General features: G+C 37.3%; 1 protein-coding gene across 2 annotated transcripts in view; it reads left to right on the top strand.

Moving 5' to 3' along the window:
* JAG2 (jagged canonical Notch ligand 2) overlaps positions 1 to 22068 on the top strand; it is a 61176-nt gene extending 39108 nt beyond the window's left edge. For both annotated transcript variants that reach the window (XM_031605568.2, XM_090141761.1), the window contains 21 exons: positions 558 to 688; positions 1069 to 1188; positions 2472 to 2585; positions 3413 to 3526; positions 4052 to 4165; positions 4648 to 4694; positions 4970 to 5143; positions 6093 to 6243; positions 6476 to 6640; positions 7203 to 7316; positions 8605 to 8718; positions 9042 to 9155; positions 9853 to 9969; positions 10788 to 10815; positions 11768 to 11853; positions 13877 to 13990; positions 14152 to 14267; positions 15509 to 15754; positions 16179 to 16310; positions 17295 to 17451; positions 19769 to 22068. In XM_031605568.2, coding sequence (XP_031461428.1) covers positions 558 to 688; positions 1069 to 1188; positions 2472 to 2585; positions 3413 to 3526; positions 4052 to 4165; positions 4648 to 4694; positions 4970 to 5143; positions 6093 to 6243; positions 6476 to 6640; positions 7203 to 7316; positions 8605 to 8718; positions 9042 to 9155; positions 9853 to 9969; positions 10788 to 10815; positions 11768 to 11853; positions 13877 to 13990; positions 14152 to 14267; positions 15509 to 15754; positions 16179 to 16310; positions 17295 to 17451; positions 19769 to 20241 — 2941 coding nt within the window. In that variant the 3' untranslated portion in view covers positions 20242 to 22068. The remainder of the gene's footprint in view (positions 1 to 557; positions 689 to 1068; positions 1189 to 2471; positions 2586 to 3412; positions 3527 to 4051; positions 4166 to 4647; positions 4695 to 4969; positions 5144 to 6092; positions 6244 to 6475; positions 6641 to 7202; positions 7317 to 8604; positions 8719 to 9041; positions 9156 to 9852; positions 9970 to 10787; positions 10816 to 11767; positions 11854 to 13876; positions 13991 to 14151; positions 14268 to 15508; positions 15755 to 16178; positions 16311 to 17294; positions 17452 to 19768) is intronic.
* The last annotated feature ends 869 nt before the right edge of the window (positions 22069 to 22937 follow it).

Genomic DNA, 22937 nt, shown 5'->3' with positions numbered 1-22937 from the left:
TGTTACAGATGATGTAATCTAAAGACAGTTGTCTCTGAAGAAATCTTGTGGTAAAATATGAACTACTTAAATGGGTTACTAATGGCTTTTATTTCTGTTCTCCTTTTACCAAAGAGTACTGTTTTTGTTAATGTTGTTAAAGATATAATAGAAATTCTTTAAATAACTCTTGAGAAAACTGAAAACAAAGTAGCTCATCTCCTGAAAGCATTCTCCTTCTCAAAGTATCATTAACACTTTATACATCAATCACTTTTATCTTACTATGTGATGATTGGATTCCTTATGAAGGGATACCTGATTTCACATATGACTCTCATAACACAGTGCTTAGCTTGTGCCATTGTGTGTAATGGGGTTGAGCAAGGTGAGTTCAGGGAAGATGTTCAACAGGACTAGTGTGTGCCTTTTAAATGGCAGAAATAAAACTGTTACCTGTTGCACATTGAACAGCTGTCCCCATTCTTGAGAATGGTAAGTGTAGCATTCAAAATACCTGTAATGCTGATCATTAAGCATCATGTTGCTAACTTTTAATGTGTGAACTTACATCTTAGGTGTCATTATGGTTGGCAAGGACAATACTGTGATGAGTGTGTCCGCTACCCAGGCTGTGCTCATGGGAGCTGTAATGAACCATGGCAGTGTAATTGTGAAACCAACTGGGGTGGCCTGCTCTGTAACAAAGGTACTTAACATTAATTTACAGGAAAAAATAAGTAAAGCTGCATGATTAACTGATAATTCATTAACCACTTCTTTCCTGGTAGTGTACAACAAACAGTATTTCTGCCTCTAATCCTTTCATGGCAGGTGCTAACACTGTAAGTATAGGAAGCTTAAGACAAAAGTCTTGGAATGATCCTGCCTCCTCTAAGTCATCCAGTTCTTTTGTTCATCCTTTCCTGTTTTGTGGGTAATAATGAGCTTAAAGCCTAGCTAATGGAATATGGGGATGATATGGGTGAATGATGTTCCAGCCAGAAATGCGTCTGTATGTCTGACTAGGGATTAAAATATAGTAATACTGAAATTATTTCCTACTGATCAGCATTTTTCTTTGTCCAGATTTGAATTACTGTGGAAATCATCATCCCTGCCTGAATGGTGGAACCTGTATGAATACTGAACCAGATGAATATCGCTGTGCTTGTCCGGATGGCTACTCTGGAAAGAACTGTGAAATTGGTACTTGTGGATATTGCATGTGTATCCTGAAACGGATTTAAGCAGAGCTGTGCTCTAGTTAGCCTTATTTGCAGGTGTAGTTAGGAAGAACTTGCTTTTTCTTCCTCTTAACATGTTTTGGGCTTTGAGGTCATCAAATTGTATTTTCATCAGAATGCTTTCGTGTTTATCAAGATGTGTGTTTTATTTTTACTTCTGTAAACTGCTGTGTTGATATCAGAATATACTGTGAATTTTTGGAAAAATGGATGAAATATTCCTAGCTTGCCTTGAAAGTTGTAGTAAAGCAACAAGGGGAAGTGGCTTTAAACTGGAAGAGTAGATCTAGACTAGATATTAGGAAGAAATTTCTCACTGTGAGAGTGGTGAGACACTGGAACAGGTTGCTCAGTGAGGTTGTGGGTGTCCCCTCCCTGGAGGTGTTCAAGGCCAGGCTGGATGGGTCTGTGAACATCTTGGTCTAGAGGGATGTGTCCCTTCCTATAGCAGGGGGTTGGACTAGGTGGTCTTTTAAAGGCTTCTTCCAACCCAAACCATTCTGTGAACTTGGTTCTCTGAATGAGGAGGTGGAATAAAGTAGGAAATACATTTGTCAAGTTCTAGACTGATTATTAGTGGAAGATATGTATTAGTGCCTAAAACAGCTCATAAACAAAGCTTCCAAGACAAAGTAAATTGATTCTACAAGCTAGATAACTTACCTGAAGAAGAAGTCCCAAAGGATAAATGCTAGCAGCATTCCCTTTGTCTTGTAAAGGGATTGCTTTTCTGTTTCGCAGAGCTGCCTTGGCTTCTGAGAGAGGAGGTACCTCAAGTGATTGTTACTTTGCAGCTCCTGCAAGTGTTACAACCCTACATGGAATGACACCAGGCAGTGCTGCCTATAATTGCAAGTAGCTCTGCTCGTTGTTGTTTCCAAGGAACAGTATTAGAATGAAGTTAAACAGACCTTTGATACTTAAGCTGTTAGTGGTTTTCAGATGTCTGCGTATATCTCACCTGCTTTGTGTCACTGAAGTTCTTTTAAAAAAAAAAAAAAAGCTGGAGCAGTCTGGAGGTGAAAGTGTGGGGCTGACGCAGTGTATTAATGGGAAACTTTATCTAGCTGCTGTTTGTAGACATAGGATGGTCTGTCTACCCTTATGCTTTTAATGTTAGTAGGTATAAAACATGATGCGGTTTTTGTAGTCACTTTTAATCAAAACATGCTTTCTAAGTATGTGAGTTCTCTTTATTTGATATTGGTAGAGTATTTAGCAAGAGTATTTCCTTCTTTCTTCCAGCGGAGCATGCTTGTGTATCTAATCCCTGTGCTAATGGTGGGACTTGTCATGAAATTTCATCAAGCTTCAAGTGTCACTGCCCATCAGGGTGGAGCGGACCAACATGTGCTATTGGTGGGTATGCCTTTACTGATGGCTGACCTCTTGGGCTGGAAGATTTAAAGCACAAAACAAACAACTAATAATCATGCTCTGCGGGTATGGAATTTAGAAGTAGCCATTTTACTTTACCTGGCATTTAACAGCTTCGTTTTGGGAAACTGAAAAGATTAATGGTACTGCATGACCTGTGGTGTGTTAAAATCAATGTGTATGTGATGCAGTTTCAGACTTACAAGTAGTCAAAAGCAAAGGTAGATCACATTACCTACAGAGCTTTTAAAGGTAACTGTGAAGAAATGCTGTTTCTGGGAGAATTTTAAGCTATTTAGCCAAACTGAAGGAAAAATAAGGTGGAATCACTTTAAGAAACAAACATGAAAGATTCTCCCTTGAAGTAGTTGGAAGAATAGATGTCTCAGTTAAGAATTGAAATCTTTAGTTTGGAGGACGGAAGAGGCAGTTGACATCCTTTTGTAAGGATATGTAACAGTTGATTTCATAGTGGATAGCTGGGTTTGATTTGCACATTCCCTGGTTTTGAAAGACTCTCAGTGTTTTTCAACAGCAGCTGTATTGAAAAATATTGGTTCAGCCTGTGTTAGGTTTGTGATGTGTAAGTTGACAGATCAGTTCTTCTCAGTTTGTGGGTATAAAACTGCAGTGTTTCTCCTTCCCTAATCTCAAAAATGTGAGAAATCTAAGTAGAGAAAAAGCTAGGTTAGAATGGTAAGCTTCTTTGTAAGCTGTTATATGCCAACCCCACTTTCTCCTTGCGAAGTAACTTTAAACAAACCCAGGTTTTTAAACCTTGTAATGGAAGGCACGCTCTGACTTCACAGATATTGACGAATGCGCATCTAACCCTTGTGCTCAAGGAGGGACCTGTATTGATCATATTAACTCATTTGAGTGTATATGTCCACAGCAGTGGATTGGAGCAACGTGTCAGCTTGGTAAGTAATTACATTCTCTAACTTGGAAAGCCAGTGAAAAGAATTTTCAAGTAATGAGTATTGAATAAGAACTGAAGTTGTGTATAGCTATTGGTATTTTAGCTTAGTTTTTGAATAGATGTTTCAAGTGAACTTGTGACCATGAGTGTGCCAGCTTAAGTTCATTTAAATAGTTCTTCTAGAATGCCCAGTAACTGCTCTGTCTCAAAATACAGCACTGGTGATGGTAGCTCCTAATTAATGGTGGCAGAAAGTGACTTATCCTAGGCAAGAAAGGGGTTTGCCCTAACTAACATGTTACCCTTTTTGAATTCTAGCAGATGGGAGAAGTAAAATAACATGCATGTGCTACTGTAGATCAGTGTGCTTTGAAAACCTGTTGTATGTAAATGGTTTTATTGCCCTACCAATCTGTGTAAGACAAGCTTCTGATGCTTGGATTGCATGGGTACTTTGCTTGGTGCTGCGGTAATCTGTTTCTGGGTTTGTTCTTTATTCTCTTCTTTCTTTTATCTTCTTTCACAGATGCTAATGAGTGTGAGGGGAAACCTTGTGTTAATGCTTACTCTTGCAAAAATCTCATTGGTGGATATTACTGTGACTGCATTCCAGGATGGAAAGGAGTAAATTGTCATATCAGTTAGTATTTCTTTAGTATATATTTTAACCATAGGATGTTTTACTCTTTTCTTAAAGGGTTAATAATCAATAATAGTGTAGATACTTGTATAAGAAAAAATTCTTGCTGTCAGGACTTTAACTTCTAGCAAACTAAGTTGAAATTAGCATTTGAAAGTTTAGAAATGTAATTGGTGTTAAAATCAATTTAAGTAACTCCTAATACATCTCCCTAGAAAAAGACTGTCCCTGATTCTGACTGTCACACATTGGTTCAGTTTTGAATAATTTTACCTGGAAATTAAATGTGAAATTAGGTGATGCTATTTAATTTCTGTCGTTGAGTTCCCAATTCTTTAAAAATATCTAAAGATTTCAAGCAGCCTTGCTTCCCATTCAAACATCTGGAAAATAAAAGTCCTTCGCTCTGCTTTTTTGTTCTAGACATGTATTTTAGAGCTTAGTCTTCTATGAATTCTAATTCTTGTGTATTTTATCCGCAGATATTAATGATTGTCATGGACAATGTCAACACGGAGGTACTTGTAAGGTAACTCTTGTCAGTTATTATACCATGTTGAAAATTTTTCTAACTAGTTACAAGTTGTGTAGTTTAAACTGTTGGTGGTCTAAGTGAGACTGCAGGCTAAGATATCTAAAAATCTTAGTTTCTCTTGTGCAGATTCTGTTCACAAGATCTTAATGATTTTGTGGTGCTACTGCTGTTCAAAAAGCCAGGGTAGAAAAATGGCTTGAAGTATTTTGTACAAGTTTTATCAAATAAACAAGCCTTCCTACAGTTCTGTTCTTCTCCTTTCCTTGAAGGATGAAGTGAATGATTACCATTGCATATGCCCTCGTGGTTTCACGGGCAAAAATTGTGAGATAGAGACAAATGAGTGTGAAAGCAATCCATGCCAAAATGGAGGCCGCTGCAAAGACCTGGTGAATGGATTTGCTTGCCTGTGTGCACAGGGCTTCTCAGGGGTCTTCTGTGAGGTGAGTGCAGTGGTTAAGTTAACTACAGTTGTTTTCATGGATTAAGTTCTTAAGAATTATCTAGAATTGTATCTTGAGCGTTCTGCTCCTGGATGGTTCATGCTGTAATATGTAATTAAAGTTTCAGCAAGTCTGTTTGAATAATAGAGGGAAAATTGGCTGCTTGCCGTGTGTGTTGCAGGAAATATCTACCATTCATTCCAGATGCTGAAGTCCCAGCTACTGAACTTGCATTGGGAAGGGGAAATTTAAACTAATGGAAGGAAACAAATGGAAGCATCTGATAGAAGAGATCTGAGGAGTCTGTCTTGGACTTTAACTGTTTTCTGTAGTCTACTTTATATGTTTTGTGTGAGAATAGCTTGCTGAAAATCTCTCTTGCAGCTGGAATTGTACATGTTCTGGTGAATTAAATGCTTAGAGTACTGAGGTTCCTTCTGTTCTGATTAGCTTTTTTCCTCTCTTTAGCTACATAATTATTTAAAAAAAAAAGTAAAATCCAGTGTTGGACTGGAGGCTAATACTCTAGAGAATAAAATTCTGTAAGGTTCTGTGCTTTTTAAGAGTCTTGCAGAGGCAAGTTAAGTGCACTGGTATTTAGCTTGTTATAGCACTCTAGTCTGTGCTTAAAGGATAGAAAAGAGACTGATAGTGTTCCACAGTGATCATGATATACATCTCATGTCTCATTCTTTGCTAAGTTGTTGTGTTTATTCAGCCTCCTGCAAGGAAGAGGTATCTTTATCACAGTATCAGAAGTCCTCTATATCAGAAATGACTTAAGTAATCTGAAGTTTCCCTCTGTTGCATGATGAAATGCAGTATAGAAAAACCTTGAATGTTAAAGCTTGAGGTTTCTTGTAAATTAGCTTCCTTAGTCTCTGGCAACACAGAGCTATTTACTCCTCAGAAATGAAGCTGCTGCTGCTAACCGTGATCTCTCTTACAGATGGATATTGATTTCTGTGAACCTAACCCTTGCCAGAATGGGGCTAAATGCTATGATCTGGGAGGAGATTATTACTGTGCCTGCCCTGATGACTATGATGGAAAGAACTGTTCTCATCTCAAGGACCACTGCAAGAACAATTCCTGTAAAGGTACCTGCTGTTGTCCTGCTACTTGTCTTTCTGTATTGATGGCATATAGAAAGGTAGTCTTCCTGAGAACAGTGTAATAAAAAAACATGTCCTAGAATCTTACAAAATAGGGATAAGGAAGTGCTTGTGACAGTCTTTTTAAAGAGGTAGTGTCTTAATTTTTGAGAACTCTTTCAATGATTAAAAAGAGGTGATACAGATTGTGGTCTGATGGTTTATTTTTCATTCTTAGTAATAGACAGCTGCACAATAGAAGTCTTCAGCAATACTACCCAAGAAGGAATTCGTTTCATTTCATCTAATGTTTGTGGGCCTCATGGTCGGTGTATCAGTCAGCCAGGAGGGAATTTCACCTGTGCCTGTGACAGAGGCTTTACTGGAATATACTGTCATGAAAGTAAGTAGGAGTTTATTCTAAATGACTTCTGTAATCCAACCCCCCTTAAAGTCTTTGTTTTTACACTCTACTATGTGATGCATTGGGATTCTAAGAGTTGCATTAGAGCATAGTGAATTCATACTGCTTGAAGTCCAATTTCTTCTGGCAACTGCTGTCTTGCTGTAGTTCTTCACTCTGTGAAAGAAAACTGGAGTTAGTCCAACTTCGATACAAATGTCTGTACCCACTAACTTTCTGTACAGTCTAATAAAAAGCCATGGCCTCCTCTAGTGTAGGTGTAGTAGAGAGAGACTGACAAACATAGCTTAAGCTGTGCATTGCTATTCTGGGTATTTCTTGAACATCCGGCTTTTTGTATACCAGGTGAACTTAATGCTCTGGTTTGTCTTGATATGAGAGTGCTTTTGGAACCCTTACGAAGCTTGTTTTGGGCTGTTCTTGTGTATTTGAAAATGGAGAATGGCTTTGCTTTTTTCTAGAGACCTAGAAGTCACTCTAGATTCTTGATTATAGTAGGTGAGGACAGCCTTGAGCAATAATTGCTGACTTTTTGTCATAGATATCAATGATTGTCTTGGGAAACCTTGTAAGAATGGTGGGACGTGCATTGATGAAGTTGATTCATTTAAATGTTTCTGCTCAAGTGGCTGGGAAGGAGAATTGTGTGACACAAGTAAGTACTATGCATTGCATGTTAATATTACAACTTTATTATAAAAGTCATGATGGTGTATGGCTAATAGTGTTTCTCTGTTCTTTAGCAAATAAACTGAGTAGACTGTTACTGAAGTATTTTTAATACACCTTTTGGGCAGCAGCTTCAAAGGACTGTTCTTTTTAATGGGACTATCATCTGGTGCTTTGGTGTTCTTTGGGCTATATCTTGGGAGGAGGACTTCTCCTTAGGAAAGGCAGAAGTGAAAGACTGCTCAAAAAACTCATTTGTTTTATTGCTATAAGCACATAGTACTTTTTGTACTTAGTGCTCAGTGACTGTCCTTTACCAGATTTACTAATCCAGGTTTGTTTCCGAATTTGAAAAGCTTTTTGACTTTATAGCTTGCACAGATCTAATGTGCTTCTGCTTTACTGCAGGAATTAGAAATGATTAGAAATTAGGAATTAGAAACATTCTATTCCTTGGTTAAGACAACTGCTGCAGTTGAATGATTATTGAATGGATATTGCAAGTTAGTGTTCTGTATTCTGGACTCAATGGGAGCAAGCCTTTATTCTTAATACCTTGGCTGAGACTTGTTGAGCCTTGGTTAAGAAAGAAGTGTACTAGATCAGATTTGTGGTTAAGTTACTTCAGAGCAAACTGCAGTTTCTGTGCTGAATGTGGCTATCTACTCTCAATGAAGCTTATTACAGGATGTACATCAACTTAAATGTGAAAGAAATGCTGAGAAGCCTTTGGTAAATATCACTGTCAAGAGTTTTTTTGTGTAGTCTAAATTAAGCTGGTCCAGAATAATTGCTTTAACTATTGAAACTTGTGTCTTGAGAGAAAAGAATTCTCTAGAACTATTATGCATGCATGTATTCACACATGCATGGTAAGAACAGCTATGCTTTGTGTTTTGCAACATAAAGCAGGAGAGAGAGCTTCATCTCATGTGGCAGACCTGAGTTTGAGTTCATATTTTGGTCCCTTCCTGTAAGTTGCATGTAAGAAAATTCACAAGGTTCAAAACAGACGTTTGCTGGAATAAGCAAGTGACTGTCTCTCTAATTATTTGGCAGTCAGCAGTATTATTACTGAAACTTTTCTCTTAAGTTCTTAGTCTTCCATAATGTGTGTTGCTCAGTATTAAAAATTGAAAATTTCCTTTATATAAATATATCTCCTTAATAATTAAAAGCACTGTTTTATTACAGAACCTATTTTATAAACAAGTACTGTTTCTTTCTCATGGTCTTGGCTAGACTGGATTGGCTCATTTAATAACTTTTTCTAGATTTCAACGATTGTTCTCCTAATCCATGTCATAATGGTGGCCGATGCATTGATTTGGTAAATGACTTCTATTGTGAATGTAAGAATGACTGGAAAGGAAAAACTTGCCATTCACGTAAGTGTTTTTCATTTTTTCTTTGCATGAGTCTAGGGTTCCTGAAATTTAAAGTGAATCAGTCATAATAAAGTCATTTTGATTACCTCTGCTAGTTTCACAGCAACTTTTAAATAATTTTTCACAACCCATAGTAGAATTGTGCCTTTTAGATTCCACTATTTTTGGTTTATTATAAAGCATCAACTTGGAACCACATGTTTCTTGTACTATTAAATTTAAATACAGTTTCTAAAAAAAAAGTTGTGATTTAAAAACTACCCAGTCTTTCCATTTCCACTGGCTTCAACTTGCTAAAATTTAACTTCTTATTCAATGTGTAGGTGAATACCAGTGTGATGCAAATACTTGTAGCAATGGTGGAACGTGTTACGATGATGGAGATACATTCCGCTGTTCATGTCCTCCAGAGTGGATTGGAAGTACTTGCAATATTGGTAAGCTTTTTAACTGTGTACTGATGCTATAGTAGTAGTACAGAGGAAATAACACCTGTTTAGTAAATGGGCAAACTTGTATTTTAGTTAAATGGTGTATGAGTTCAGAGTGCTTTCTTTTGTGTAGAAGAATGTCCAGTCATAAGCAGTCAGCATTCGTGTCTTGGTCAGGCTGTTCATGTCACTTGACATGAGATACTGAATTTTGAAAACTCATCTCTTTTGATGGCTTTACGTGGTCTTTTCTGTAGCTCCTCAGCAGATTTGGAACACTTGGACTCATGTCTTTAGAGACTCTAAATAAAAAGTCAAAAAACTTTAGGGAACTTAGTCCTCGGCTTTGCCTGAAGTTCATAATGCAGACCTTCTAGTGAACAAGAGAAAACTATATACAGGCCCATGTACAGGAAAAATAAAATGGAAGGAGTTCTTCCTAGGTGATTTGCACGGTTGTTGCATACTGTAGGGCGTTACTGTCAATATTTTTGATGGGAATAAAAATTTGGTCTGCGTGGTACATTTCATTTCATAAACCTTGATATTTCAATCAAGCAGTTGGTCATGGAGATAGGTGACAGATACATGGCACTGGCATCTGCTGGTGCTGATTCAAATACTATTCAGGTATCTTGACATATCCATATGATCAGTATCTTACATTTGTTGTGCTGAATAGATACCTTTTCTGTTTTCAAAGCTAAAAACAGCAGCTGTATACCAAACCCTTGCATGAATGGTGGAACATGCGTTGGCAGTGGAGACTCCTTTTCTTGCATCTGCAAAGAAGGATGGGAAGGACGTACGTGCACACAGAGTAAGGCTTCTCTCCTTTATTCCCCTGAGCTACTAGGAGTGTCTAGCATAGAGCTGTTAATTGAAACAAAGCAAGCTTATAGTGTTCAAGTGCCAAAAATCTGAATCATTCAGGGTGGGAAGTAGATGGGAAGATGATGCCTTGACTACTGAATGAAGAACTTGTCATGTTTCTTTTTGTCTCAGCTCTCTGCCAAAGTCAGTCTTTCAGCCTCTTGCAGAAAAATAATTTTCAGGAATATGTATCTTTGGGGACTGTTTTGCTCTGCATATTAATTTAAATAATGAAAAGTATGTGGGGAAAATAAGATGGTAGTGCTTATTCCAGAATTTGCAGCTATTTCTCTGAGGCTAGCAGTTAACTATTTCAGTGTACCTACACAATGAATTGGTTAGGTGGAGTAAGGTCTGCAACTGACCTGCAAATTCTTCATGATGTAAAAGATACGCTTAAGAGGTCTGGCATACTTTGCACATATACATATGAAGTACTGAAGTTGCAGTCATCCTTCAGAAAGCATTTACAGGATATTTGATTTTGGCACTACCAATACAACCAATACTCACATTTTATTATGTTGACATTATGCTGCATATCAGTCTATTGCTGATACATCAGGATTACTAAGTTATAAGACAATCCATTATCACTATTTTCAGTATTCTGAAAGTATTTCTTCAGCCATATAAGTTTAACTAAATTTCCTCTACAAGTGTGTGAGGGGGGGAAAACGTCTTAGCTTTCTTTCTCTTAAGCTATAATGTTGTACCCTCCAAATAAATACACCAGAGAAGTTACACTGGTCTCTTTTTTTATAGATACCAATGACTGCAACCCTCATCCATGGTAAGTAGCAGGATTCCACTTCTGTGCTTATTGTGAAAATAAGTCTAAATACGTGAATACAGATTTCAACTTCAGATGAGAACTATTTCTAATCTAAAAAACTGAAATCAACCTTTGTGCAAATCCAAAAAGAACTTTTTGTCATATTTTCTTCTATTCCTTGACAGTAGCAAAGCCTACAGAATGATGCTGTGTTGACTTGTATATGAACAGAAAATATTTTGTTGTACTTTCCATGCCAGAACTGACTGGTGACTGACTTACTATAATATGAAATGAGTCAGATTTGATAACACTTCAAGTATTTACGATTGAGTTCAGAGTGAGAAATAATCAAAACCTGTTAGTTTACAATAAATAGTTCTAGAGGAATGTAGAAACATCCAGTTAAATTGAATCTTCTATATATATTTCTAAGGCTTTTTTTGAGGAGGTATACTGGGGGTATTTTACAAAAGTTTATATATATTTTTGAAAAGGGAAAAATATTGATGTAGATTAAGTAAGCTGTCTACATTGTTTTCCACTTCTGCAATAAGCTTTTCTTCATGTATTGTAAACTGTAAAAGCTCAGGCTTCCTCTGTATTAGACTTGTAATGCTGCTTTACCTCACTGAGTTCTATTGATGAACTTCTACACAATGCTTTGTGAATACCGAGCAGTATTTATCTAAAAGTATGCTCCATCTACTGATGGAATAGGTTTGTCCCCCTGCAGAAGGCTTAATTAACAAAGCTTTAATTACAGGCCAATGAAACAGTGCGGTTCAATGAATTTTAAGGCTAGTATTATACATTAGGAAGGACTTAATTTTGTTGAATAGTGAGAAAGTACCATAAATTGGGCCAATTAGAAGAATTTGTTTGAACAGGCTGTGTAAGGAACCTATGATTGTTCATCTTTAGAGTTGAGTGAACTCTGAGAATACTTCTGCAATGATTATTTTTACAGTTACAACGGAGGTATCTGTGTTGATGGTGTGAATTGGTTTCGATGTGAATGTGCACCTGGATTTGCAGGTCCTGACTGCAGAATTAGTAAGTAGAGCACCTATATGGGTAAAGATTTGAAAGGTGATACCATTCTGGCTCACAAGTCAGAAAGAAGACTTTGACTCTTTTGCATTTGGTCAGCTGAATTCTAAATAACAGAAGCAGAAGCTGAGTCAGTCAGGCACTGGTACTCACCTTGCAAGCAATGGCAGTTTCTGTTCCTTTCTTTACTCCATTTAATGGAATAGAAGTGACTTGACTTAAATTATACTCAAGACTCAGTTGCTGCTTTTTGTCATGCATTTCTGAAGGGTCTAAGGTACTAGCTTCATAGAAAGTATAATAAGTTGCTTATCAAAAGAACTACTTAATGCATTATCTTTTAAGTGTACTATTTGATGTTAGAAACTAAAATCCACTGGGATATCACAAACGAAAAGATGAGGGGTGTAGTGGTGGCACATGAATAACGTGCAGGTAATAGAGCACAACATTTTGCAAGAAATAAGATCTTTTGAAGTTATAAAATAAAACTAGCTATTAATCTGAAGGACAGAAACTTGAAAAGGGAAAAACAAAAAAGACTGTACTTAATTATTGTGGACAAATGTTTTTTAATTGAATACTACCATTTTGACCTAATTGTCATACACATATGTACAGATTTACCTCTTTGGAAGATCAAATTTTGATGCTCTTTGTCTTGGTCCTGCCTCTCAAGCAGTGCAATGTTGTGTTTAGAGATTACATCTTCATTCTGCCAGACAGTACATGAGCTGATACCTCTAGTCAGCAGATAATTATAGCACTTATGGCAGTAGATTTGACTTGCTGATCTCTGGATAAAGAACCAGATATGGCTCTTAATCGCATGTGTATCTTCATCCAGATGCCCATTGAGAGATATTGATCTGTCTGTCCTCAGGCATGGAATGGAGAGGACTACTCAAAGACAAATACTGTGTATTTGTAATGGGATTTCTGACTTTTTCCCTTCTTTGGTATATAGATGAAAGGAGTAAATCTGACAAAAATGCCTTTTGCAGTGTGCTGGTAAGACTAACAGAACTAACAGCTGTTTAGATGGCCCTAAACCAATATAGCTTGAAGAGAAAAAGCTTCTGTAGATTATGAGGAAGAATTTCTTCTTGGAAAGTGTGGTTAGGCATTAAAGTAGTTTTCCTAAGGAAGCGGAGTCCTTATCCCTGGAAATACATGAGATGTGGATGTGATGCCTAAGGAATGTTGTTTTGTTTGGGTTGATGGTTGGACTTGATGATCCTAAGGTTCTTTTCCGACCTAAATGATTCTGTGGAACATTTAGAAGGTGCTTTGGGAGGAATTGGTAATGATCAGAAATGAAATAGCTGGGCCCTATGGATCAGAGCTTGACAGGTTTGTTTGTTACCTTTGTTGTTAGATGTTTGCATAAATTAGTTTTGCTCAATTCCCCAGTGTTGTGCATCTGGAAGAACAGTGCTTCCCTCACCTTTTTCAGTAGATTTTCAGGTCTAAGCCTCTGAATCTTTGAATGATAGTCTGTATGTAAAAATAAATGTCTATTAACTATTTCGTACTTAAGACATTGTGTGAAATGTCCATCACAAACTAAGCTCTACATTCTTCTTTCTTACAGTGGATTAGGGTTATTAGGGCACTTTCAAGCCAACTCATTGTTCAGTTCTTGCTCTGTAACTTGCTGAAAGCGTGTGGTTTTTTGTGAAGTCTAAATTGCAGCCTCTAGGGCTTAAGTACCACATTCTGTTCTGACACAGGCTGAACATAGAGAAGATATTTGCACCTTCAGTTGTCCAGTACTCCTAATCTGAGTTAAGTCAGTGGATGACTGCTGTTTTGTTCAGCAGGGCTTCAGTTAGGATGGAAATAAAATAAATCTGTTAGAGGCTGTTAAGAGGTTACAGCTGAAGTGGTAGTGTTGCCCAATTAGGACAGCCAAGCTGTCTTTTGCATGTTGGAAGACCCAGTGTTGTCAGATTACATCTCAGTAAACATCTAATTACAATCATTTAATTACAGTGTTCGATGTTCTTATCTATTTTCTATCTAGATATTGATGAATGCCAATCTTCGCCTTGTGGATATGGTGCCACTTGTATAGATGAAATCAATGGATACCGATGCACTTGTCCCCCTGGAAGAGTTGGTCCTAGGTGTCAAGAAGGTATTCCTATATCTACTATCAACCTTTACCCAAAAAACAATTGTATACAATGCAGTTAGTTTATGTGCAGTAGTCTGTATAAGGAACAGCAGCAAAAGTAGGTTTTCTTAAAATGTGTAAAGCTTCAGTAACTCTGAAGTGTCTGTATACTTTTTATTTAGTGATTGGAATTGGAAAGCCTTGCTGGCTTAAAGGAATGACCTTTCCTCATGGCAGCAGGTGGGATCAAGAATGCAACAGCTGCCACTGTTTGGATGGCCGTATTGACTGCACCAAGGTAGGTATTTTGACCTATTTTTTTAAAGTCATTCTGGCTGAAACATACTTAATTTTCATACATAGTCTGGTCTCTTTTTCTGTCTAGGTTCTTGCATGGGTCACCCTCAAAACAGCCTTTTCTTTGAATGTCCAGTGACTTCTTGTAGAAACACTTACGGGATTGCCTTTATAATGGCAAGCTTTTATTCTGTTCTCTGCCTGCCATAAATTCTCAAGAAGCAGACAGGCTCCTTGCAGAAAAATAATTAGGAATTGTAAAGGAATAATGATCCTTGAGATGATAAACCTCTCTGCCAAATATTTGAAAATGGTGTTAGAGCTCCTAATCCTGTGAAATGTTAATGCCAAAGTAAAGGACAGTTTCCTTAGTGGATGATACTTGCCTTTGTGAATTGACAGATTGCAGTGTTTGTGTATTATGGACAATATGTTGGAAGAAATATGGTTAGCCTAGATGCAGATACATGCTAACACATTCTATATTTAAGGACTTTCAGCTGTGCTGTGATAGTGTATCTTAGTGGATTTGTGGTTGCTGTGCAGCTTTACATCACAGCTGAAGAGAGACAAGACTTGTGCTGCTTTACAAGTTGTAAGGCTAGGTGGGTGGCTCAAGATAAGAACTAATAGTACTTGATGTCATTGCCTCAACTGGATGTCTCCCACGTTTCACTGGAAGCACTAGTTTGAAAACTTCTGGCTCTCACAGATCTGCTCTGCCTTCATATTAGTTTAAGTAGGTATGCCCTGTAGGCAAAGAAATAACTTGACTTATTTCAGCGTGCATTTTTAGACTCTTCATGATATTGTGAGTTTGAAGCTTTCTTCTAAAGAGAACAGTACATGGCTATAACTGTAATTACAGAAATACTGATATGAAGGGAGTCTTGAAGATGTGTACCAGAAGGCAGCATGCAGCTTTGAGGAATAAATAGAAGTGGTGTAGTGAGTGCAACTTCCTTGGTTCAAAAAAACTGTATTAGAAGTTCAAAGTGATGGATTAATCTTCAAGTCCTTCAGTGTCAGTGTCTTGGGTAACCTTTGCTCAGTTTACACTTCAGTCAATACAAGGTGTTCATATTGAAGAGTAGTTCTGTCTGCTGCTAAGACTGTAACATTGTAGAAAAGTGTTTTTTTACAATCAGCAGTAAGTCATGATCTTTTCATGCGAATTGCTTGTTTTGATTTGATGCATAAGAGCAATTAACTGTAACAGTACTTTTTGTTCTTTATTTTCAGGTGTGGTGTGGGACAAAACCTTGTCTGTTACACAAACTTTGGGATAATTCAAATTACCAGTGTCCCATGGGTCAGGAATGCCAGGAGAAATACATGAAATGTTTTCAGCCACCATGCACTGAATGGGGAGAATGCAGTGCCTCTGAACCTCTGCCTGCTAATATCAAGTGTCTACCTAATTCTGGGTACTTGGACAATGACTGTGCTAGGATTACTTTAATTTTTAATGGAAACAAAGTCCCCCAGGTGAGAACAGAATTATTAATGAAGAATGGCAATATATGTGGAGATATATTCCATGTTAAGACATAGAAAATTAATGTTTCTAACACAACTCCTTGCAGTTACTTGCAAATTTTATTTTTAGACTCTTCTGTTGATACAAACTGTTTGTTTAAAGAGCAAGGAAAAGTTGGGGTTTATACCGAATATTTTGTTTGTCTTAAGTTTCAAAGAAGTTGATTGTTTCTTACAGTCTGAGCCTGTCTTGGTCTTTACTAGGGTAGTCATTACAAGCTCAACTTCTTACCCTTCATTCCAGGACTGTTTCATACTTTGCTGCTCTCTTTTCTTTCATCAGATCTCAGTAACTGCAAAAACTCTGCAGATGCTTGCTTTTATGTACTACCTGTTCTTGAACTGAACTCATACAGTCTATTTCTTTTAACAGGGCACTACAACTGAAAATATCTGTTCAGAAATTCGGTATTTACCAGTTACTAGATCTGTTTCCAGAGACAGAACTCTGATAATATTATGTGATCTGTCATATTCCACAGAGAATGCAGTAGAAGTTGCTATTGTAAGTATGAGGTGTGTGTGTTCGCGTGTGTGCATGTACACAAATGTTTTCATGTTAGTTTGAGCCACAGAAGAGGTTACTGCTTTCACTTCAATGAGGATACTGCAATTTTTGGCTTAGGCTGACTGTACTGTGACTTTGTGATCTCATAGGAATCTCCTGTACTGCTAGATAGACAAAGGGCAAGCTTCATGAATGACAGAAGTCTACTCTAGTATCTGTGCAACTGTCTTAGACTAATTCAGTGTGTATTAGTGAACAGGTTTCTACCTGTTCTATCAAATCTTGGGCTATTGACATCAGTTGCAGGTAGCTGGTTGGATCTTGTCAGTTGGTGCTATGCATCTAGTATGGGTACTTTAGAATATTCATTAAATGCTTTAAGCTTAAAAAAAGGTGCAAGCTAGATATGTGAAAGTGATTGTTGCCCTACTGAGCTAAATGCTTGCTTTAAAGGCATTTCTAGCCCAGTCTCGTAGTGCTTGCTTATGCCTTATTTTCCAAGTAAATAATTAGTTTTCATGGTAGTGCTTATCCAGGCAGAAGGTGGAGTGTGTCTCTACCAGTGCTGTAAGGAATATGCTGAGTGATGATGCAAGAAGTAAACTGCATGGTATAAATAGAGCAGACTGTTATTAGCCGGGCTTCTATCTAGATAATCCACATGTCTTGAAGTGCTTTGAGTTATGACTAAATTTAGCTGAGCAGTGTAAGGAACATGGAAGTCAGCTGCCTTTTGAGGGATGGTAGATACTAGCAACCAACAGGGTGTGTTACCTGTCAAGCCTGATACTGCCTCTGCAGCCCGTATCAAACCATCCGTGCTGTTGCTACAGAATGCTTTAAGGTTATTCTTTGTAACTTCTGTCAGGTAAACTCAACCCACAGATATCAACTAAGATGTAGCTGAATTTAAAAATTAGAATTCTGTGCCTAAATAATTGCAGTAACTCTATTTTTCACCTTTTCTCTACTTCCTTTTAGTCTTTCGTCCCACATCGAGATGAACAAGATAATAGTCTCATACAGAATGCTGCTAATATAATAGTAAATGCAATCACCAAGCGGCAGAACAGCACTGTTATGTTGGCAGTAACTGAAGTCAAAGTGGAGACGATAGTTGTTGGGAATTCATCATCAGGTAAGGTTCCCAATGCATTCATCTTGTGTGTTTTTAAAATGTTTTCTATTCCCTGCTGTCGGCATCTAGTCCGTCTTTGTATGGAGAAATGGTATTCTAAGTTCTGTCTTTAATTGCTATTATTAGCAAGGGAAGGTGTTAAGTTTCTGTGCTTGTACGTTAGGCTAAACTTAATCTAATCTGTCATAATGTTACTTACCCACTGCTGCCACTGTTTAGGCTCTGACTTCAAACTCCTTTCTGTAGTTTAAGCATATTTTTCACAAGATCAAGAGTTCCCTTGTGTTCATATCCGTTCTGATTTCCCAGTGTTAACCAAACCTTAGCTCTTAGTGCTGCTGCACTATAGAAACTGGGGCTGTGAGGTATTTAAAAATAAGATGAGGATGGAAATACCACTGCTGAAATGTACCACCTAATGCCTTGCTATACTCGCTGTGACTGGAGGAAACAAAGAGGACCCCTGGTGGGCAGCAGTTCAGTTAAGGTGCCCCACATGGAAGTCTTGGATCAGTAGGAGACCTTCCCAACTCTTTCCTAGATCTCCTCAGCATAATCTTCTGGAAGATCTTCCATTCATAGTTAAAACAATGTGTAAATTGCCTGGTTCCATTTTCTGTTACCCCTCTAGGGGAATTCCTTTATCTGTTAAAGCCTTGGTAAATGTAATATTTCCTCACCTCCACTAAATGAGAGAACAAGTTTTGATCTTTTCTTGAACAGGAATTATATAGATAATAAAGAATGGAGCTGTGATTCTGACATACTTTAGCATCTCAGAGTTTTCTGATTATGCATGAAATCCTGGGAAAAAAAGAGATGGATTACTTTGCTACCAGCATAAAAGGAATTCAAAGATCTTGAAGAAAGTGGAAAGACGTTGACTTCATTCTTAAGCACTAGCTGTGAGAGTTTCCAAGACTCTTAATTTCACTCTATGCTCAGTATTGACCGACTGTCCCTAATTTTTAATTGGAATAGTTGTGAAGAGGTTGACTGTAACCTGATCTCTTGTGGTCTTTTGGTATTTTACCTTTAGGTTTAAAAAGAAGTGTGGTAGAAGTATAGCTAAAGTATCGATGCAAAGCTCTCTGTCCTTGTGTATGACTTCTGGGGGATGCTGAAATGTCTAGATGGAGATGATTATTTAGACACTTAAGGAAAATGTTTACATAGAATCTCTGGGGAAGCTATCCATTGTATAAGAATCTTTTTAAACTTCATTTCTAAGAGGCAAGGAAGAACTCCTTTCCTTAATTCCTCTTCATCTTGCCACGTTCAGTTTAATATTGAATTGTGTAGGAAAAATGAGCAGAGACTAGCAGTTACTGCTAAGAGTACAATCCTTGTCCCAGTATGATAGAGTATGATTTTAGATCTCCTGAGGCCAGCTGTTTTCCTGGTTAACTCATGGTTTGGGAATATCAGATCCTGCATACCATAACCATCACACAAGAGCATGTTCTGAAGACATTTTAATGTGTGTGTGACTGTGGTATTGAAGAGTTGACTGGTTTTGTACAGCCATTTGAAGATTATTCTGTAAGCAGTTGTTTTAAAAATGCTGACAGTTTACAGTTGGAGTTGAGGTTGGAGTGGTAGTTTAGTCAATTCTGTTTACAAAAAGCAAAGCATGTGATGTCTTGGTACTACTTACAATATGTGAATCCTTGCTTATGAAAAAAACTATTGTCCTAGTAGCAAAGTTCAAGTAAGAAAAAAATGCCCAACATGCATCTTCAGAAATTTTCCCAGAGAAACAATGTGGATCTTTTTTTTTTTTGGACAACATTAATGGGATCTGTGATAGGAAACTTGGAGGACAATGTCTGTGGACTTGATCTCTTATCTGATAGTAAAAATGTGGCATGTATTTCTGATACAAATGCTGGTGCTCCTTCTGAAACAAATTAGAGAGATAATACTCTTCAGTCTACCTCTTATGAAGAGGGACTTGTTTTCCTTTAGTTATTTACTGAGATTCTGGGCTAGCTTGGCTTAGGTACTTGAAGATACTACTTACATAACCATTTTTCCCATTAAGAGGGGGAATAAGCATTTCAAATGTAGTGTTTTTCCCTTATTATTAAGCAGGATGGAGTCCAGTTTTTAAAAAAAAAGTAAAGAGCACTTCTAGAGGAACTGTTGCCTTTGAACATCTACTGTTGTGCGGTAATGACATCTTCATTGTAAGACTTCCTTGGACTAACCTAGAGTAGACCTTCACTATCAGACTTAAACTAATCTTCTCTTGCAGCTGCTGAGTGCTGTCTATCCAGCTATATTAACTCAATACTTTTTCTCATTTGCCCTCTAGACTATTTGGTTCCAATTCTTTGTGCCGTATTTAGCGTTGTATGGCTGACTTGTATAATCATCTGTGTGTGGTGGACTCGGAAGAGAAGAAAAGAGAGGGAAAGAAGTCATCCTCCCAGAGAAGAGGGGGCCAATAACCAGTGGGCACCTTTGAATCCCATCAGAAATCCTATAGACAGATCTTACAGTAACAAAGACATTCGTTACGAATGCAAAAACTTCATATCTCCTCAAAAGAGAACTTGTGATGCAGTAGAGGAGTATGTAGAGTATGAGGAAGAGGAAGATGAAGAGGAGGAAAGAGATGAGGAAATGGACAAGTTCCTCTCTCACAAACTCACAAAGCCTTTGCCCACAAAGGCATCTGACGCATCAGAGAGCAGTCCAGTAAAGAAGTCCCTTCAAATAGGCAAAATGGACAACAGATCTGTAAAAAATGTGAATGCATCAAACTTTGAAGGTAGTAGAGACTAATCTGTATTTGGAATGTAGGCAGACTGCGCCTACCCTCACCGGGGAGGGGAGAAATTGACATCTCTGCTTTGCATCAAGGACTAAAAATATCTGGAGTCAAATGTTCATAGTTTCTTTATTTTGCGTAAAAAAAAAAATAAATAAAAATAATAATAAATAAAATTTATTTTGTTTCTTTAGCCTTGTATAAATTATTCAATGACTGTCAGATGAAAAAATGAGTAATCTTTGATAGTTGCTATTTTTGTAAAGTTTACTTATAATACACTCGCTGTGTGGCAGAGGAGAGGTTGTATTTTCAATATGTGTAAAGTTTATTACAAAAGACTGTACACTGTTTACAGAATGTATTTCTTTTTATTACTTGCTCTAATTTAATGGTGGCTTTAAAACCTCCTGGTTGAGGAAATTGTGTGAACTTTAAACTGCTTTCTTGACTTTGAATCTCTATTAATGGCAGCTCACTGCACTTGTTACGTTAGTAGCTTCTGTAAGATTTTTTCCAAATTTGCCTTACACACTTTGTAATAGGAACAAAAAGAAATTATAGAGATCTTTCAACTGTGGTTTAAAAGTGGCCTTTTAATTTCTGTTTAATTACTTTAGAATTGCAGTATTGAAGCATGTGACAAGTGCCTTGAGATGAAACTTTTTCTATAGCAACTGTCAAAGACTGCCATATCGATAGTAAAATTGTGAGAACTCTAGGTTCCCCAACTGACACAGTTTATTTTCTAATAGTGAAAGTGCTTTTTTGTAAATATGTACATATTAAATGAATCACTCTGTATATTTGATTTAATAACTTAAAATATTTTGGTCTTTTTTTTACATGTCATTCCTTTTAATTTATGTTGCAGAAAAGGAGGTTTTATGGCAGTTTATAAGACTCTTTTTTTGGTATTATGTCCAGATTAGAAAATGATGTTAATACAATCAATGTTAGGAATCTGTTGGTCATTTGTATTTACATAGGAGCATAACCACTTACGTGTAAATAGATCCAGAAATGTTTGTTTATCCCCATGTTCAGCCCATCTCAAGAACACTAACAGGTGCATCTACTGTACAGTACCAACATAGCGAGGCATTGTTTTTTCTTTTGTGAATATGTTAATTACATGTGGTATTACTTTTTTTTTGCGTTTAAATACAGGCCTAATGAAGGGAACAATATTTTCCTCAATCTTGTTTCTGTTGTGCTTTATTCATCTTTCGCTCTAAAGGAAAAAGGCTGGCAAGCTCAGAAGGTGGGAGTACCTCATTGGAAATGGTTACATGTAAGGGAAGACTTAAGATTTTTTTTTTTAAGGCTTTATTATTGCTATTAACTGTGCAAAACTACGATTATTTTAATCACTGAAGAAGCATAACACTACATATCCTAGTTACCCTGCCAGTGAGAGGAGCGGATGCTTGAGAGTATCAACTCTGGCCCATGAACAATATAAACACCAATGTTTTGAAACCAGTTATTTTATACAGGAACACAGGATTTGCTTTGCAGGATCTTCTGTTTTAGTATGTTTTTGTTTGACATGTTCTTAAAAAAAAAATAACAAAAAAACCTTTCAGAAAAGAAACTATTTATTAAAGCATTTTATAATGATGTTTGTTGTAACTTTTTTACTTGTGCTGAATATTCAGAACTTATTTTGATAACCTGGTTAGGAGTTTAGAAAAGGGTACTATCCTTCTCATGTTCCCCAGTATAATCCTAAGTATTTAAACCAAAAACACTTTTTTTTCTGCTACTCTTGTAACTTTTTGTACTGTAATGCTGCTGTCTTCCATAATCTAATAAAATGATTCCCTCATTGTGTGTAAGATACTTCACATTGTGTTTGCTTTGAGTGACTGAAGTTCTAATGTGATGATGCATAGTGAACAGGGAGAGAGCCCTGATATAACGTGTGGTGCTTCCTGTAACCTTAGCTCTCAGCCTTTCCGTGTCGATACTTCCTGAGCCTACTTGGCAGTGTTGTGCTGTGCCCACGACTGCATGTCAGTGTAGGAGGTGGTGTCCCACGTGTTGTCTAGAGCCGTAGACACTTTCAGTGCCTGAATTGTGACACTTCTCTGTGCTGCCTCTTGCATTACCTTGCAGTGAAGTCTCTTTCTGCTGACAGTTATTGACTCTGTGCCTTTTGAAATGGCTCTTCTCCCAGCTGCTGAGCAGAGGCTTGTCTAGTAGCACTGTGGTGCTTCCTTGGGAAATAAGAGAGCAGTCAGTCTCTTGAAGTACTCTTCAAGGGCTTGAAGTACTCTTACCAAAGTGATTTTTTTTTCTTTTAAGTGAAATTTAAAAGGCTTGAAGAGTTGCAGAAAATTCTTGTCATGCTCCAGTTTCAGCTGAGTAGGTAGGTTTATGCTTGTTTCTTATGATGACTTAAATAGCTTATGTATGGAATTTCTTCAGTTAAAGGTGAACTCTCCTATTAAGAAATACAGGAGATAAATGCTTAATTTTTCTAGTAGCTGTCAATGTCTGAAGCAGATCTTAGCTCTTAGCAGTCAAAGTGTTTGTTCTTGTCACCGTACAGTTATTCCATCATTTTCTTTGGGGTATTAGGGTTGGCTTGTCTCTGTCTTGATGAATGAGAGCTTTTTAAGTCAATTCTCAAGCTCAAATTCTGTTACCTTTGATTTCCAATTTTCAGATATCTGTCTCTCTTCCTAGGAGAAGGGCTCATGGA

The sequence above is a fragment of the Phasianus colchicus genome, chromosome 5 (assembly GCF_987193195.1).
Source record: "Phasianus colchicus chromosome 5, bPhaCol1.hap1.1, whole genome shotgun sequence".
Taxonomy (NCBI): Eukaryota; Metazoa; Chordata; class Aves; order Galliformes; family Phasianidae; genus Phasianus; species Phasianus colchicus.
Note: the sequence above shows the minus strand (reverse complement) of the source record. Positions and strands in the feature narration are given on the sequence as shown.